Source organism: Pipistrellus kuhlii, unplaced genomic scaffold (assembly GCF_014108245.1).
Source record: "Pipistrellus kuhlii isolate mPipKuh1 unplaced genomic scaffold, mPipKuh1.p scaffold_m20_p_11, whole genome shotgun sequence".
In the NCBI taxonomy this organism is placed as follows: Eukaryota; Metazoa; Chordata; class Mammalia; order Chiroptera; family Vespertilionidae; genus Pipistrellus; species Pipistrellus kuhlii.
Genome location: NW_023425416.1, coordinates 22898086 through 22916696, shown reverse-complemented (window position 1 = coordinate 22916696; position 18611 = coordinate 22898086). Strand labels below are relative to the sequence as shown.

At 56.4% G+C, this 18611-nt stretch overlaps 1 protein-coding gene across 8 annotated transcripts in view; it reads left to right on the top strand.

The window, feature by feature from the left end:
* SLC6A6 (solute carrier family 6 member 6) overlaps nt 1–18611 on the top strand; it is a 76979-nt gene that overhangs the window by 32762 nt on the left and 25606 nt on the right. For 5 of the 8 annotated variants that reach the window (XM_036431233.2, XM_036431235.2, XM_036431230.2 and 2 more), the window contains 3 exons: nt 7585–7827; nt 9793–9927; nt 10940–11174. In XM_036431233.2, the coding sequence (XP_036287126.1) occupies nt 7599–7827; nt 9793–9927; nt 10940–11174 (599 nt within the window). In that variant the 5' untranslated portion in view covers nt 7585–7598. Of the gene's footprint in view, nt 1–7581; nt 7828–9792; nt 9928–10939; nt 11179–18611 lie in introns of those variants that run through there. The other 3 variants (XM_036431231.2, XM_045579221.1, XM_045579220.1) reach the window with 3 other exon arrangements.

Below are 18611 nucleotides of genomic sequence, written 5' to 3'. Positions count from 1 at the left end.
CCTTTGCAAACCTCAGACCCAGAAGTGTCACCTGCTCTGGTGGGTCCCTGTGTAGAGCTCGCCCTTGCCCCAAGGACGGTGTGGAGTCAGAATTCGGGTGCAAATCCTGGCCCACCGCCTCGGGGCTGGTGGCCTGGCCAGACCCTCCCCTTCTCGGAGCTTCTACTTCCTGATCTGGGAAAGGGAGGCTTCGCGTGGCCTGGGGGGACGCACACGTTTCTGAAGGCTGAGCCTGAGCCAGCAGGTGCTCTCAGCGGAGGTGGGGGAGGGGGTCATGAGGGTGACCTGGACTTTTGTGGGGTGGGACAGGTTGCAGTTGGATTAGGGAAGGGAGGACCTTGCTCACAGACACTGTCCCCAGGGATGTCATGCTGAAAACAGTGCCCCAAACAATTCACTTTCACTAGGACCAGAGCATTGTCGCTCATTGTTTCGGCTTTGTTCCGGGCGAAACAATGCCAGGCTTCCTGGATGACCTCACTGGGGTGAGCCTTGGGCCTATGAGGCTGGGCTGGTCCGATTGTCCTTTGCTGTGGCCGCCTTGGGTGACCTGGGGCAGTGATAGGACCAAAGGGAGCAAACGGTGTTTGTGTTTGGCCCACACGGTGTCTTAGGAATTGGGGAAGTGTGTATGCCCATTACACCTCAGATTTCTGCCTCTCTTGAGAAAGTGGCAGAAATCTGAGGTGTAATGGGCATACTGGCCTCCCTGGGGGTGTGGGGGGCCCCAATCCCAGGAGCTGGGCTGAGAAGAGCCACCTGTGGCTGGTTCCCTTTTGCTGCAATCCCTACTCTTCCCTGTGGCCTCCCCACCGGACTCCTGTCCTTTGCCTGCCAGGCCCCTGGAGGTCTCTGAGCTTAGAGGTCTTGAGCTTGTCACACCTGAGTTAGCCTGAGTTAAGAATAAATAATACAAGGTAGGTAGAAGGATACAGATCACGTGGCTCGATCAAATGATTAGATTGTTTAAAGATGTACCTTTATAACAAAACACACACACTTTAATTTCTACTTTTAAAAATCAGCTGTCCTCGGTAGAAGGTGAAATTGTGCTCTTAGCCCAACTCACTGTTTGGAGGGAGGGTGCTTAATTGTTAAATGTTTTCTTGGCCGGGATGGTATGTGGTAGATGGTATTACTCATTGACCGCAGCCCTCCTGTCCATTGCCTGGAGTCTGTGGAGCCAGGGCTCATAGGAGCCCTTTGGAATCCATTCAGGAGACCCTGTTCACTAGAGGAAGCATCGGGCCACTGCACTGTCCGTTCTGCCTTAGTCCATGGGTTTCATCAGCCCTCCCGGCTCCTCATCCCTGTGGCCCTGGGCACTGACTGCCCCCCAGGTCCCCAGACCCTGCCCCGACTCTGCCATGTGTCGGCTCATTTCCATGTTTGCCCTTGCCTACTTCCCTAACTTGTCAGCCCAGTCCAGTGGCTTGACGTTGGCTTAAAGGCGCAGGGCCTGATTTCACTTTTTGATTTTGCTAAAGCCAACGGGTTGCATGGACCCTAGAAGCCAAAATAGACCTGGGAGCCATTTGAGCTCCCGGGCCTTGTACTTGCTGCATGACCCTGGGCAGGTGACTTCACCTCTCTGCACCTCGTCTTCAAAACAGAGAGGGGAACGGCCCCATTGAGGGGCTAAGAAAATGCTTGCAAAGCTTCGGCACAGTGCTGAGTAAATGTGTGCGGTCAGCAGCCAATAAACGCAGACTCTTTCTGTTCCTTTTTTTTTTTTTTAAGCACTTGGGATACCATGCCTGCCACATGGTAAAATCAAGTCCCAATGTGGTCAGCTGCTTTCTTCAATAATAGCTAATATTTATCCATCACTTAATATGTACCAATACCTATGCTGAAAATTTTATAGGCACCATCCTATTTAATCCCTGAGAGGTGAGTTTTATTTTCATCCTCATTTTTTTTTTTAAATCAGGGAGGAAACTGAGGCACAGAGAAGGTTGCCACTTGCCCCGGGGCACACAGCATAGTCATGACCTCGGTGAGCCCAGAACACCGGCTCTGGAGTGGATAGGGAGACGGAAAAGGAGGGCAGAGAAGGGGACAGAGAAGCAGTGTGCTTCATTCTACAGCCCAACAGGCAGGGGGCCACTCGGGCCTTGTGTTTCCCCGCTTGTAAAGTGGGTCTGTCATCCAGGTCTCCTCCTTCCCCAGGCCTGGGTGCTGGGAGCTGCTTGCCTAACCCCCAGAGGTTTGCTGAGAAATAGCAACTGTCCAGTCGGTCTTAGAGGCCAGCCGCGTGGTAGGTCCTTTTGGAGTGTGTGTGTGGGGGGAGAGGGGGGGTCTGAGGAGGGGTGGGGGGAGCAGGAATGGGGGGAGCCTCCACTTCCTGCCCCCCTCATAGGAGGAGGGTAGACAGGGAAGGGAGCAATCCAAAGAAGAAAGAGAAAAAGCACCTGTCCTCTTATTTAAAACCCATGGCAGAAGCTCCTGAGTGGTTAAGTCAGTGACAGTGAGAGATTTTTTAAAAACTAACTTCTTTATGGATTAAGGTATCACATATTTGTCCTCAACCCCCCATTCCAATCTCCCATCCACCATCCCCACTCATGTCCCCACCCCCCTATTGTCCTTGACCACTGGTTAGGCTCATGTGTGTACACATAAGTCCTTTGGTTGATCTCTCTCTTTTATCCCCGCCCTCCCTTTGAGGTCTAACAGTCTGACCCATGGCTCCTTATCTCTGGGTCTGTTCTTGTTCATCAGTCTATGTTGAGAGATTTAAGTCATTGTTCTGGGGAGCTATTCACTGGAGAGTTTGGTTCTGCAGGTGGACTTTTCTCAATTCATGGATTTGGGGACCAGATGCCTGAGGAGACGGCCACAGCAGCATCTGCAACTCAATTCAAGGCCCAGCTGGCTGGCCCGGGGGCACCTGGGGCGGGAGGGGGTGGGAGGGCACTGGAGCAGGCAGGACACCCAGTCCCCAGCCCTGCTCTGCCCTCCCTCTGGACCTCTGCCTCAGTGTCCCCATCTGCAAACAGTGCAGAGGCCTCCTCCTCGCTGAGCTTTGCTCCAGACCCAGGTGGGAAATTCTGGCTCAAACCCCCTTTCCTGCTTGAGCCACAGCTTCTCCTCCATCTAGGATAGGGGTGTCAAACTCAATCAGAGAAGGGGCCAAAATCTAAAATCCAGCCTAAATCGCGGGCTGAATGGTTTACTGAACAGTCATAAACTGTCATTGTGATGGAAACGCAGCAGAGTGCAGTGATGACAGCGCGGTGCGGGCCACATTGCAAGGCCTGGCGGGACGGATTTGGCCCGCGGGCCTTGTGTTTGACACATGTGCTCTAGGAGATCGAAAGCCCCTCTTCACTAAGGGTCTTGGAAGAGAGCACAGAAAGCTGTTTCCCGTCAGCTCAGCCCAGAATAAGTCCTTGCCGTTTTCCATCAGGGGGAGCAAAGGAACCTCTTTTAAATCCAGCGTCGCCGCCACCAGCTTGAATCTGTCCCAAGTACGTGCCGGAGCCGGCCAGGTGATCCTCATATCAGCCTGAGGGCACAGCCAGTTCTGGCTTTGGCCCCTGGAACAGAGACAAGGCGCTCTCGGCCGGCCGGCCGGGCGAGGAGGGCGCCTTCTTCCTCTCGGAGCCTCCGTATCAGAGTCCGTTCTAATCGCCGATAGCTGTTGTAATAATCAAAGAGGAAGCTCTTGAAATGGGGAATTATGTATCGCCTTAGCTACAGAATAGCCACGGGCCGGGCGCCAAGGAAAACAGCTCCCAGCACCGGCCGGCACGGCCGCGCCTGCCGGGATGCCTTGGAGGGAGCCGCTCCTGCGCGCTGGGTCTCGGGGTGGGCCGGGGGGCGGTGGAGAACGAGGGGGCCTCGCCGAGTGTCCGCTGAGATCGGGCTGGGCCGGCCGGGGGCCAGCAGGAGCAGAGCCAGGAATCTGGGCACGTCACGGTCACTGTCACCAGCAGTTTTATGACCTTGGGAGTGTCGCTTGGCCCCCTCGGAGCGTTGTTGATTTCACCCTGAGGAGGGCTGACCCCAAGGTCAGGCGGGACCTGATAATAATTATAGCAGTACTAACAACAGTAATCCTAGCAGCTACTATTTAAGGAGTGCTTGCCACATGCCACGGGCCGCTGTAAGCACTTTCCGTGCACCTCTCTTGTCCAGTCCTCAGGACACCCCTGGGAGGTGAGTAGCTGTCCCCACTTTGCAGATGGGGACACTGAGGACCAGGGAGGTTGAACACGTGCCTGAGGTCACCCAGACAAGAAGCGGCTGCCAGCTTCCAGGCCAGAGCTCACGCTTTGATTCCTGCGGGGCCCAGGCTGTATCACCAGAGGGCCCGGAGCATCCGTGCAAGGCGTCAGCCTGAGGGGGACGAACTAAAGATGTTCTGTGGGGCCAGTGTCTGCATTGCGAGCCCCGGGAGGCCTTGGGGGAGGAGCTGGTGTTTCCTGCGGGGAATGGTGGAGGGCTGGGTGGGAGGGCACGGTGATCTGAGTGAGCTTCACAAGTTGCCTTGAGCTGCCGTGTTGAGAATAGATTGGGGGGTGGGGGGGGGGGGGGGGGGGGGGCAGATTATCAGCAGGCAGGCCTGTGAGGAGGCCGACTTCCATGCCCTACAAGGACTCTTGGGGTCTGGAGCATGGTGGTTGCCATGGTGATGGAGAGACGTAGGTGGAAGCCAAGAATGTATGAGAGGCAGAATCTGCCATCTTGCTGCTGTGTGGCATTCTATAGGCGCCAGGCTGGTCAGGCGCCCCAGAGGGGCTTGGAATGAGCCCCATGAAGGGGGTTTGGCTGTCTGCACCTGGGTGTGTCCTGCCGCAATGAATGAGGTCGTGGAGGATGTCATGGAGGGAGCCAGAGGCAGGGCTGCAGGCCGGGTGTTCTCAAAGGGCAGGTGATTGCAGCTGCCACAGGTGGGACAGGCGATGGTGAAGGAGGAATGAGCATCGGGGAAGCCGCCACCACCCCGGGCACCTTTCAGGCCTCAGCTCTGCCCCATTCGGGCCCTGCCCCGATCCAGGCTCGCCCAGGGGGTCGGAAAGATGCGGTCCTGAGTGTGGAGAGGGGCCTGGAGGCCTGGCCTTGTAGGAAACCGGAGCCTGGAGCAGAGGGGATCTCAGGGAACGTGGTGCTACCCCATGTTTCTAGAGGGTTCTCTGAGTGCCAGGGTGGCACGTGGGTCTGGGCCCCGAGGACAGAGCCGGGACCCTCAGGGTAGCCATGGGAAGCCGACCCCAGCTCCCAGTAGGAAAGAGCTTTGTCAGTCTCAGCGGCCTCTGTGAGCAGAAGCTGGCCACTGCCCCCTCCATCTGGCTGACCTTGTGGAGTGCCTTCCAGCTCTGAGATCCAAGGAGAGCCCAAGAGGGCGGAACCAACCTTTCTTGGAGGCTCAGGGGTCATTCCTTGAAAAACATCTTCACTAGGAGGGAGCTGTGTCCCACATCCTCTAATTGTGCTCCCATCCAGCCAGCCCACAATGGGCCGCTCAGATAGCCATCGGGGGTTGCACAAATTAACACTGGAACAATGCTGGCCGCCCGGGCTATTTTTACAGTAGCCATACGCCCGGCCGAACCCCCGCGTCGCCCCGAGGGAGCAGGGCAAAGAAAGGCCATGCGGATGCCGCCGCCAGTCTGTGCTGGGGAGACAGAGGAAGGGCTCAGCGAGCCGCCCGGCGGCTCCAGGAAGCCTTTTCTCGGTCTGCTCACCACCAGATAGCAAAACAATTGGGGTCCCCCACCCCGAGCCAGGGAGAGGAAGGAGGTGTGAGGGAAATGGGGGGGTTCTGTTATGCTTCTGTGCCTCTGCTCCTCAGAGCACGGCCCCTGTGGGCCCAGCTTCTGGTGCCAGGCCACCACGTCCCGTCTCCACACCCAGGTCCGCGGGCAGCCCCCGCCTCCACCTCGCTCGGCCTCGGATGGCTTTCTGGGCCGCGCAGCATGGAGTGCAAGGCTCTGTCTGAGGCCCAGTGACTTGTCGAGACCAGTGCTTGGGAAGCGGCCGAGCTGGGATTCACACTTAGCACCAGCTGCTTGCAGATCCCGCTCTGGGAACCATCTACCCAACGGTCCTTGCTTGACGACCTGCTGTGCATCAGGCTCTGGGCAGATGGGCCCTTGTCCCTGTGGAGACACAACTGTAGTCGAGGTGGAGGCAGTTAACAAGGAAGCAAGGACGTGAATCAAGACATTTTCAGGTAGTGCCACTCAGTTTGACAAGACAGACTGGGATGCCCACTGAAGATGTCCTGTGAGCTGGGTGAGCTGGCCCAGCTGTGCCCACGTGAGGGGCCGCCTCTGGTCCCGCCGATGGCGGCCAAAAGGAGTGTGAGCGAAACGTGGTCCGAGCTTCCAGGTTTTTCACGAGAACCTAGAAATCTTGACTTTTCTCTGAAATCTGATATTTTCGGTGTTGGCCACCAGTTTGGATCACGAAGACAAGTTGTGGCCCAGGCTTCTTGGCTCTGAGCCGGCCGCCTTTGCCATTGTTCCTTTCCTTCTGCAGGTGGAGAAACAGGCTCAGGGAGGGGTGGGCAGGCCCATGAGCGCTGGTCCTCCAGTGCATGTCCTCTGAGGCGCTCTGGCACAGAGGGGTAAACCTTTGAAGGTACCCTCTCCCTGCAGGCTGGGACTCATGATCCTCTTGTCCTCAAGGCTGAGCTACCAGGGAGAGTGAGAACTCCAGAGGAGGAGGCCCAGAAAGAAGAGGCTCCACCCTGGCTGGGGGCAGATGTCTTCTAGAACGGGGTCCAGGCAGGGGTGGGCTGAGAATGATCACAGACAGCTCCTGGAGGCTTAGGGATTTGACCTCCTTGGGGCCTGCCATTGCCAAATCCATCAGGAGTCCGAGGACAGGGGACCTGGATGACACAGGGGTCGGAGCAAGCCAGAGAAGGGATGGAGAATGGTGAACAAAGGAGATTAACTGGCTTTCTTACATAATCCTCACCTGGGCCAATCCCTGCTTTTTAATGCTGCAGGGATGTGGCTGGTTCATTGCAAATTATCTTTCCTACACATCCATTTCCCGTACTTGGATGGAAACCCCGTTTTCAAATACTGTTTCCATCCCAGGCTGACACCCCGTTCCTCGTTCATTCGGTGTTTGTTCCTTTACAGTGAGGCACAGGCCCCCCGGCGCCAGGCACTGTGCTGGCTCGTGAGTGAAATGGGAGCTGTCGTTTTCTACGCAAATCCGAAATTTAGAAATAGTATCCATTTCCAGAAAACCCAGGCAGGTTTATTTATTTGGCGGTGCCTTCGAAGTGCCTGGGTGTGTGATAGTTGGTGGAGGTGATGTCATGCCAGGGATGGCTTCGTGCTTATCTGCCTGCCGGTGCAGGACGAGGTATGGCATTCAAGGACGGCCAGCCATGGGTCCCCAGAGCTTCTCTCAGCAGTCGCTTGAGGGAAGGCGTCTGCCAGTGTCTGAATCACTAGGTCCCTGCTTGCCTCCAGGGGGTCTGACTCGCTCGGGACATGGTCAGACCAGTGGGCAGACGAGGGGCTGGCAGGGCCCGTGGGTGAGACGGGCGGGCTGGTGTCGAAGGCACACAGGCTGTTTGCCAACCGCCCTCCGGGCTCTGTTTGGTCCCCGCAGAGAGCGAGGAGGAGATGGCCACCAAGGAGAAGCTGCAGTGTCTGAAGGACTTCCACAAGGACATCCTGAAGCCGTCTCCGGGAAAGAGCCCGGGCACGCGTCCGGAGGACGAGGCTGAGGGGAAGCCCCCGCAGCGGGAGAAGTGGTCCAGCAAGATCGACTTTGTGCTCTCCGTGGCTGGCGGCTTCGTCGGTTTGGGCAACGTCTGGCGTTTTCCGTACCTCTGCTACAAAAATGGTGGAGGTGAGTCCGGGCCGGGCAGGGAGAAGGGGGCGGCCTCCGGGGGCCTCCCTCAGTCGGCCTGCTGCACCCTCGCCCCGTCCCGCCCCACCTCGGACGGAGGCAGGGAGTCAGCGAGTGTTCTGTCAGGTTCTCACTGTGTTACCTGGAGGAGATCCCTTGCCAGCGGCGATCCTTCGGTTTGCCGTCTCCGAGGAGGAGTGATGAGTCCAAGCCCCTTTTCCCCAAACCCCCGGCCCTCACAGGCTCCCTTCACAGACGTCCCCTTATCTCCGTGCCTCCCAGCTCCTCCTTACGCTGTATCTTCTCTAATATTTACTTTGGCTTTTCCAACTTAAAACCAAACATAGTTCAAAAGCAAGCTTTGTTTCCCCCATACATGGAAAAGCAGTATCATTTGCCATCATGGAAAGGTATCCAGGAAGAAGAAGAAAAAAAAAAGATACAGTGAAGATATTTTTTCTTTTCTTTTTTAATTAAAAAGGTGTTTCCCCCCCGCCCCCCAGTTGTGTTGAGATATAATTAATGCATAACCTTGTATTAGTTTCAGCTGTAAACATAATGATTTGATGTGCGTATATAATGCTAAATGATCACCACCGTACGTTTAGTTAGCATATATCACCTCAGTTATACATTTTTTTTTCTTGTCATGGGAACGTTGGAAATTCCTCTCTTAGCAACTTTCAAGTGTAGCCCAATATTATTAACTGTAGTCACCCCCTGAACTTACTTACCTTACACTGGATACTTGTACATTTTCACCACCCTTACTCATGGGAGATACTTCTTAAATGTAAGGTCTCTGGTTGGTTCCAGTTTTTTGTTTGTTTTTTATAATTCTCACTTGAGGATATTTTTTCCATTGAGTGGAAGAGAGGGGAAGAGACAGAGAGAGAAACAGCGATGTGAGAGAGGCACATCAATTAGTTGCCTCTGGCATGTGCCCCGACCAGGGCCGGGATCGAGCCTGCGATCTCGGTACGTGCCCTTGACCAGAAACGAACCTGTGACCTTTCAGCCTGTGAGCTGATGTTCTAACCACAGAAAAACTGGCTAGGGATGGTTTGGGGGTTTTGTTTTGTTTTGTTTTTAACCTGAAGGCTCTGAGCTGGAGTCCTCTCCTGTCGGAGGTGCCCAGGTCAGCAGCAGGTGCTGACATACTGGGGACTTGCTGACTGCAGAAAGGGGCCTGTTGAGAACTGGGTAGGGAGAACTGCCCGTAATTGAGGGCTTCCCAGCCAGCAGAGATAGGCATGCTGCATACAGCCCGCGTTAGGAGAACTGCCTTCTGGGAAATTCTGCCTTAGAGTCTGGTTTCTTAACCTTTTTGTAGGTCTCAGGCGCCTTTGGGACTCTGATGAGTGTCCTAGACGCTCCCCAGAGCAAAGCGCATACACATAGACCCAAGTTGCCCACAGTTTCAAAGGGTTTATGGACCCGCTGAAGCCATTAGTGGACACCAGGTAGGAACCCTCGCCCTGACTCCTTGCCCCTCACTCCTGCCCTGGCTCCCACCCTAGCTGGAGGCACCCACCTCTTGCTTCTCATCACTGTACCCAGCGTAGCTCGTCTGTCTCAGCTTCCTGCCCCGGGCAGGCCTGGGAACAGGCAGGTGGAGGCTTCAACGAGGAGGTGTAGTTGAGATGGGTCCTAAGGGCTGAGCAGTGCTTATTCAGGTGGATGATGCGGGGAAGGCAGGCGGCAGGCGGCACAGCTTAACTGGAGGCCCAGAAGCCGACAGCGCCCGGTAGATTTGAAGAAGGTGAGAGGGCACACTGGAAAGGTGATGCCTGCTGGGCAGGATCTGCAGGATTTTCAGCCACGCCCACGCGTTCGGCCTGTACCCTGTGCCCCTCACTTGTTCTCTCCGGATCCGTTGGCGGGGAGGGCTTGGGCGCCAGCACCTGCAGCCCTGCGCCTGTGACAGCCCCGCCTGACCCTCGCCCCGCTCTGCTCTCTCCACAGGTGCTTTTCTCATACCGTATTTTATTTTCCTGTTTGGGGGCGGCCTGCCTGTGTTTTTCCTGGAGGTAATCATAGGCCAGTACACCTCTGAAGGGGGCATCACCTGCTGGGAAAAGATCTGCCCCTTGTTCTCTGGTGAGTATGGGACAGCGGCCACCCGGGGCCTGGTGTTCATCGGTTCGGCAAATTTATTATTGAGCACCTGCTGTTTGCCAGGTACATCGAAGCCTCATGCAAGGCCCTTGGCACGGTGCCTGACACAAGGCAGCAGCCAGTACATGATACGGGCCAGGCTGCTCACAGTGACTGCTCAGGACGCGCTGGCTGTCCCCACCTCCCTGGGCTGTGGAAGGATAGAGAAGCTAGGAGCTGCTCAGCAGTATAGTGTGGAAGATAAGCACCCGTATGCAGGGGCCTTGCTGTCTGGGTTCAAGTCCCACTTCCTCTTGCCAACTCTTGTGGCTTTGGGAAAGTTCATCTTTTTGTGTCTCAATTTCTTCACCTGCAAAATGGGAACAGTTTGCCTACTTCATAGGGTTACTACCACTAATAGACACGTAAAAGTGCTTTGTCCACATCGTAAGCCCCAAATTAATGGTAGCTTAATTGTTATAGCATTTAGTCCTTTGTCTAGTACCTAGTGTGCATTCATAAGATAATACTTGTTACGATTATAATTGTCAAGGATGGGAGGATGTATGGCAACTTAGTCATCCATATAAATCTATCCATATATTATCCATCAAACCTTTCTTCACTAAACTAGTCAATTTAGTTAGATTATCCGTCCACTTGTCTACCCATCACCTACCTGCCCATCTACTCATTCATCCATCTACTCATCTACCTAACCTTCCAGCCAGTCCCCGGCCATACATCCATCCAACACATCAAATTTCCATCAATCAAACCAACTACTCCCCATTCGGCTATCCATCAGTCTAGTTAACCATCCATCTAACCATTGATCCATCTAACCATCCATTCGTTGATCTGTCCAAGTATCCCATTTATCTAACGGTCCTACAAATATTTGCTGGTCCCCGTTGACGGTCCCCCGGGGGTGCCAAGGCCTTCCGTTGGAGTGTGTGGACACAGTGGGTCTGGCCTTCCCCCTGATGCGTACCTTGCTTGTCCACACCCACAGGCATCGGCTACGCCTCCATCGTGATCGTGTCCCTCCTGAATGTATACTACATCGTCATCCTGGCCTGGGCCACCTACTACCTGTTCCAGTCCTTCCAGTCGGAGCTGCCCTGGGCGCACTGCAACCACACCTGGAACACGCCCTACTGCATGGAGGACACGATGCGCAAGAACAAGAGCCTGTGGATCACTCTCAACACCAGCAACTTCACCTCCCCTGTCACCGAGTTCTGGGAGTAAGGCCAGCTTCACTGAGGGAGGGGGGCGGGCCTGGGTGGGGGCAGAGAGGACAGCCCTCTCCCTCAGCTTCTCTCCAGCGATGTGGGAGTCAGTATCTTGGGATGGGGTCGGGGAGAAGCTGGGTACAGGTTTGGAGATAAATCCCTGCCTCTGGTCTCAGGCAGGCCTGGAATCGAGTCCCGGTTCTGCCATTTTACTGGCTGGCTGACCTTCCGCAAGTCTCTGCCCCCTTTCTGAACCTCCGTTTCCTTAACTGTCAAATGAGGGGAATGAATCATCCCAACACCCATGGGATCTCTGTTGAGGATTTTTTCCCTTCAAAGGCAGATATTTGTACTTAGACTGTGTGAAAATGATATGGTTTTCTTAATGTATTTTAGAAGAAACATAGTTCTCATATCAAAACTATGATTGAACATGAGAAAAATTCATGTATGAAGCTAAAGGAGTAGTTAGTCAAGCTCAAAGGTGTGAGTAGATAGAATAAAAATTATGTGTCAGTTAGCTTTTGCTGTGTAACAAGCATCCCCAAGGCAGTGGCTTTAAACCACAGCCATCTCTTTGGCTCAGGGTTGTGCTGATTGAGCCGTTTTGGCTGAGCTTGGCTGGGAGGTTTCCCTGGTCTTTGCTGGGCTCCCTCACGGGTAGATCAGCATCAGGGTAGCTCTTCTGGGCATTGGCTGCCAGGGTCCATATGGTCTCATCCCCCAGCAGGTTACTCTGAGCATATTCAGAGGCTGCTCTACACACTCCAAAGCAACCAATGGGAAGGTCGCAGCGCAAGAGGGCTCTTGAAGCTTCTGCTTGTATCGTTTTTGTTAATGTCCCAAAGACAGCCACAGAGTCAAGCGAGAGGTGGAGGAATGGGCCCTGTCTCTTTGGGAGGAGTGGAGAATTACGGGCACCTCTCCAGTTTGCCACACTGTTGTCCATAAGAGCTCACACGTAGGACAGACACCAGAAAGGCAGGGCCGTGAAGGGGCTTGACGTTTGGGTACCTCTTCTCCGATACATAGGAGAGTTCTCCTTAAGACATTCCTTGGAGGCCAATTAAAAATATATCCATGCACCGCTCTCCTTGCCCTTCGCTAGCAGTTAACTGTGGGGCTCAGCACTTGGGCGCGGCCCCCCTCTATCTGGAAATAGCTGAGATAAGGCCCCGCGGGAAGCGTGAGAGCCCGGAGCCGGGAATGCCGTGAAGGAAGCAGGTGGGCCCCAATCATCCCTCTCCTGTGTGTGCGGCTCCCCTCCTCCCAGGGCCTGGCCCGGGAACAGAAGAGGGAGTTGCCCGCGAGTTGGGCCCAGGCACCCTCTGGGGCCGCCGGGGCTGGGAAAGAACAGGCAAGGTCAGCCAGTCCTCGCCCGGGTGGCGCACGTCCCTGTCATGGCACGTGGGCCTTTCCGTATATGCCCCCGTCCCTGGGGCTCTCTGTGCGTGCGTGTTTTCCACTCGCAGACAAAGAGGGCATTGCAGGCACATTCATCACCCTCTCCACCCCCGGCTCCCACCCCCGGGAGAGCTGAGTTTACAAAGAAACGCTGCACTTCATTCTTCTCACTTGAATGGGGCCCGAGACCACAGCCCTGTCCGCTCTCTGCAGTTCCTGGCAGAGCCGATCACCCAGGGCCTGCCCCGCCCAGGACGTGGCACTCAACCCGCCCGCCGGGCGCCTGCTGGGACCTCAGGCAAGGATGGGCTGCCTGGGCTTCAGCCCCAGCTCTGCCGCTTCCAGCCTGGCCGGGCACCTTCGCCTCTCCGGATCTTCACGTTCTCTCACTTGTACCGGGAGAGACGATAGCACTGCCCTCCTAAGGATGGTGGGTCGCCCTAACTTGAGATGGTGACAACATGGGTGACAAATGGGGGCCATGGTATTGACTTAGTGTCCTTATAGGGGATAGAACTGCTCCGTGGGGGCATTGGGAGCTCTTAAGTGAGACAGCCTTCAGGAGGACTAAGAATGGCCCCTCTCAAATGCCCATATTGCCCCCCCCCCCCCATTGCAAAGGGGTTCCTCTTTGCTCACCTCCCTGCCGCTTTAAGCCTGAGGGTTCTTGCGAAGATGCTCACGTGGGCGATGAGACCCTCAGAGTTTTCAGTCCTCACCCAGGCCTTCTCCCCTGCCTGCCCCCCAGACTGGGCCCTCCTGGGGGTTTCCTAGGTCTCTTGCCTCCCAGAGTCTTCATTCTGAGCGCCCAGCTCCCCTTCCGGACAGTGTTTATCTGTGCAGACACCCTGGTCCCGCAGGCCCCTGCCCAAGCACTCACAGGGCCCAGATGGCCTGCTCAGTGCAGACCGTTCTGGCCGCCTGCTCGTTGCTCCCTTGCCACTCCAGCCTTTGCACCTGCCCCTCCTGGTTCTAGCAGAGCTCCGTAAGCCCACCCGAGTGTCCATAAATAACCTGCCCTCTTCTAGAACACAGGAGGACTGGGGTCCACAGGGGAGGAGCCTAGGAAGCAGGCCTAGGCGTGAGGAGCCGGCCTGCGCCTGTGTGAGCAGAGGCCGAGGCAGGCGAGCTGGGCTGGGGGCTCCATCAGTGCTGCCCTGAGTCAGACACAGAGGATGAGAAGGGCCTGGCTGCCTGCCTTCCGGAGCCTTCCATTCTCTTGGTCACGAAAGAGGGGAGAGAGCACTAGTGCGGAATGATTGGCTCCCATGAGCATGATGCCCGGAACACGGGGTAATTCGCAAACCGCTTTCTACCTCAAATCGCACATTAATTCCCAGGCCCCCGTGGGTCTCCGTTAAAGCATATTCAGAGTCTGGCTACCCTGTGCACATACACTGCAGCCCTTCTCCCTCCCCACGACCACGCTCTCCCACCCCGGCACTGGCCTCTCACTGCGGCCCCGGCCTTGCCTCTGCATCTCTGCAATCACTTGTGAACCCAGACATGTCCTTTCCCAGCTCGGAGTCCTCTCACGGCCTCCCCCACACTGAGCTCTCCCCCTGCCGGAGAGGGTTTTAAATGCTTCCACGCAGTAAGTGCCCACTGACTGCGGATCCTTCGTATTCACTGCACATCTGCATCCGCTTGATGGTAGCCTGGAGCAGCACGGCACTCCCAGTCCCCGGCCTCATTTCCCACCTGCCAATGGGCCATCCCTGCTGGGCTTTGAGGGATGAGTAGAAGCTCACTAGGCTGAAGAGGAGAAAAGACATTTGGGCAGAAGGAAAGCACATGACTGTTTTGGGCACAGCAAGCTATTGTGTGGGCCAGAGCATAGGACACATGGAGCCAGGGAGAAGGATTGAATGTTAGACTAAGTCTGAATCTGTGTTTTCCAGACATTGCTTAAGCAGCGCTCCGTGGGGGAGAAAAGCTGAGACATGTATTAAGCACCAACTGTGTACAGGGTCTCAGTGGGCTTAGCCATTAGTGGGTCTGGGTTCCTTTGGGGTGACATTTAGCATATGTGACTTCCCCTGAAAATAGCCACCAGCTGCATAGTGACTGGCCTCGGGGTTTTCGTTGAGAAAGGACTGCTGGGTTTTATCGAGGTGTCCCTGGCTGGTATCGCCGCTGGGCGGCAGAGCAGTGCGGCTCTCAGAGGCCGGGGTCCACGCCCCTTGAGTTGAAGCCCAACCCCAGCCATGTTTCCCTTCATTTCTCTGACCGGCCCCAGCTGCGTGTGTGCGGCCCTGAGCTGTTGCTTCCTTGGGCAGACGATTCCTGCCGGTGCTCAGGAGCTCCCCGGGGATCCAGATAACAAGGCACCTGGGGCCCGACACTTCCTCCGGGCCTGGACAGAGGGACCAGTGTTACAAGAAGAGAGAGCAGTGGGGAGACGAGCTGTGACTCCCACATGTCCCAGCTGCATGTCCTCGGGGCAGTCACCTGTCCAAACCTCAGTCACCTGTCCCAAGACCTCACAGCCGGACTGCAGTGTTAAAGAAGCTACGACAGGGCCTCTGGGCATGGTTTAGTAGGTAGGACCCTGAGGACCAGGGAGGTTGAGCAACTGGCAGCTAGAGTTCCTAGCTCTGAACTCAGACGCTGGATGTCACCTCCCATGTCGTGCGTCCACGGTCACAGGTAGCTCTGAGCTGGGTGTGGGCGTGTGTCCGCACTCTGAGGTTAGGCACGGCGTCTTCTGTTGGCCGGGATGCCCCGGGCCCACCCCATCTGCCATGCTACAGCGCCATGCCCAGCAGGAGCCGGTGGGGTGCCCTTTACCAGGTCCCTGCGCAAGCCGCCTGGGCTCCCGAGACAGTCATTGCCTCCGGCGTTGACACGGAGCCCCGAGTCACTGTGTGCTGGGGAGCCAGCTCCTCCCGCCGGTCAGCTTTGCCCTGCTCAGCCCTGCTCTGGGCTCACCTCTGACCTCAGGGTCCTGCTTCCCCCAGCCCTGCAGGACAGGCGGGGCCAGGTCTGGCCAAATGCCCTTCATCAGACTGGAGCCATGCCTTCCTCCCGGCTCCTCCAGAGCCCTCTGGGAGCTCAGCACGTATCATTAGACTTTATTAGAATCAAAGAAATGAGTCATATTTGCAAACAAGCCCTGTTCGGCCAATCTTCCCCTGCAGCTGTGGGGAGGGGGAGGCGGGGGAGAAAGCCTTGTGTGGCCCCGTGCTCAGGGCGGACGGGCCCTTTTATAATTGTTGCTTCCATCAGTCTCCAGGGAAGAGCCATCGCCAATAAATGGCTGGCCGGCAGTCAAAAGGAAACGATTTGGCCCACTCGGAGGACGTATTTACATCTCTGAGTGCCGGCTGGACGGCAGCAGGCTGGCCTGCTCAAAACAGACGTCCAGGCAATTCTTTTTTGGATCCCACCCTGGAATGAATCATTACTATTCTTGGACAAGAATGCAGCTCACCTCTGCATCTCCTCCTCCCTTTGTATGAGAGATGCAAGGAAGGTTCGGGTGCTGGGGACCCTCGTGAAGGGCAGTGTGGGACCCAGCACGCTGGTGGCTGGTCCCCAGGGTGGCATCAGGAGGGGGGGGGGGAGAAAAAAAACAAAAAGTAGGTCCAGGATTGATTGTTATCTGGGTAATTTCAAGTGAATTCCTGGATCTCTCTGAGCCTCAGTTTCTGCTTCACTCAAATGGGAATAATTAATTTACTCAACTAATCTCTTGAGGACCTACTATGTGCCAGGCACTATTCTGGATCCAGCAGTGATCCAGGCAGGCAGAAACCGGCCCTGCCTCCCTGGAGGTGTCATTTTAGTAGGACAGACAGACATTAAACAGATACCACGAATCAAATGATGATAGGAAAGCGATGATCAGTGATGGGAAACAAAGCCAGGGCAGGGGAAGGAGAGTGGCCAGGGGTGTTTTTTACATAAGGCTGCCAGGAAAGACTGCCCTGGCATTTAAGACTGCCCTGGGGTGGGGCGGGGGAACAGCCTTATGTTCCAAGGCCCTGAGACAAGAGCCTGCTTCACTATCCTGGGAACACCCCAGAGGCCAGTGTGGCTTCAGGAGGACGTGAAGGGGCCATCTGGGGAGGGGGTTCGAGATGGGAGCACCCACAGCTTGTCCTGGATGTGTCCCCTTTACACCTGTGCTCCCGGTATCCTCAGTAGTCACCACCCTCCTTTTCTAAGGTGCCTGGGTCTAGATGACAGAGTATTTGGTCTCGTTCAGGGAGGCAAACGGGAGGAGGGCAGGCTGGGAGGGTGCCATTGGGCAGGTGGGCAGGAGCCCTGGGAGGATGCAGAGCAGGGGACGCGTCGCCTGACTCGGGTGTTGTCGGATGGATGAGAACAAAGTGGGGCCTGAGCGCAGAGGCAGAAAGGCTGCCTGGGTAGCAGTGGGGCGGGGTGCGGGGGAGTGGCGGTGTTGGGGAGCTGTGGCAAGATTTGGGGTAACCTGTTCAGTGTGGCGTGGGCAGGGGGCACCTGTGAGGGGCAGGGCACCATGGCAGTCCCTTGGGGGCGGGGCACTGCCCCACAGCACGGGGAGGCCCAGCAGATCCTGGTCTGCTTTGTGGCTGAGGTCATGGGGGTCTGACAGGGGCGGGGCTTGTGGAGGACCCTCTAAACTGGGTTCTCTCAAAAAGGGACTCCGACGCACTCACGTCCGGCCTCCACGGCTACCCTGGAGCCATCCTCGGACAGGATGTTAGTCCCTCTGGCCCCGAGCCCACGCCGGGCTCTGTTATGACAGCCTCTGACGGATGAGACATATTTATTCCATTCCTAGAATGCCTGCACAGCCCGTTACAAACATTTTCTAGAATTGAACAACTTGTATAAAGGTGAAATGTGTACATTGAAAACATCCCGGCAACGAAAAAATGCACCTGATGCCACGCGAGTCCTCTCTGCTCTCGCCCCCCCCCACCTCCTTCCCACCCCCGGGGCCCCTCCCCACCGGCAGCGACACCACCAGGGCCTGTGTGTTCAAGCACAATGCGCATTCCTCGCTTTGTTCGCTGTTTATCTTCCCGCTGTCCCCAGGGCTGCTCCGCATTCCAGGGTCGTTGAGCCTGCTCTGGCCCTATTGTGGCCATTTGGGTGGTTTCCAATTTTTTTTTTAAATCTCCGTAGACGGTGCTGTGGGGTGGACCTGCCTTTGGACACACACGCACGTGAAACTAGAGAGAGACTCTGGGAATGGGATGGCCGGGTCCGGGAGAACGTGCCTCACGGTGTCACGGGGGAGGCTCTGAGATCCTCCAAGGAAGGCCCCCTCCCAGGAAGGGCAAAAGCAAGTGATGACTCAGCCTCAGGGTTGTGGTCTGTCTCGCTGGTCATTGCCCAGCGCAAGCCGATGTCCCACGGACTGGGCACCTCCTCGGCATTCGCCCAGCACCTCCGGGGTGCCCGTCTGTGAGGTTCTTGTCTGAGGGACGTCTAGAACCTGAGAGTCAGGCCAGACCTGTCACCCAGAGGGCATCCCATGTGAGAGGACAGACATGTGGTCGTCTGTGGCGCAAAGGGAGGGCCTCCCTGGAGACGGGCGGACGGTGTGCTCGGCCCTGGGGAGGGAGCCACGGTGTGGAGATGGAAAGTGCTCTCCTCCCCGGCACTGCCCATTCACAAGGCGGCCTTGGGCCACTGCCCAGCATGCCCTGGGCCCTCATTGAAGGGCCGAGCGCTGGAGGCTGCCGGGGGAACGGCTTTTTGTTCTGAAGCTGCTGCGGCCGCCAGCCCCACGTGCTTGGCAGGGCCCCAGCTGGGATGCAGTTGGCCGCCAGCCCTGCCGTATGGAGATGTCCGCGGTCCAGGTGACCCCGGCCAGCGGCAGGGACTGGAGAGGTTCTTCTGGAAGTGTAGGCTCTTATTTTCTCTGTGAATCGGAGGGACGGTGAGGTGGAGTCCAGAGAGCACTGGCTTTGGGAGTCAGACGAGCCTGGATATGGGGTGGCAGCGGGGTCCTCCAAGCCTTGTTTTTCCATCTGCCAAAGGGGGCAAATGACCTCTAGGCCTTGGGTAGGATGGGATAAACAGGCAAGGCCTTGCTGGTATTACCACTGG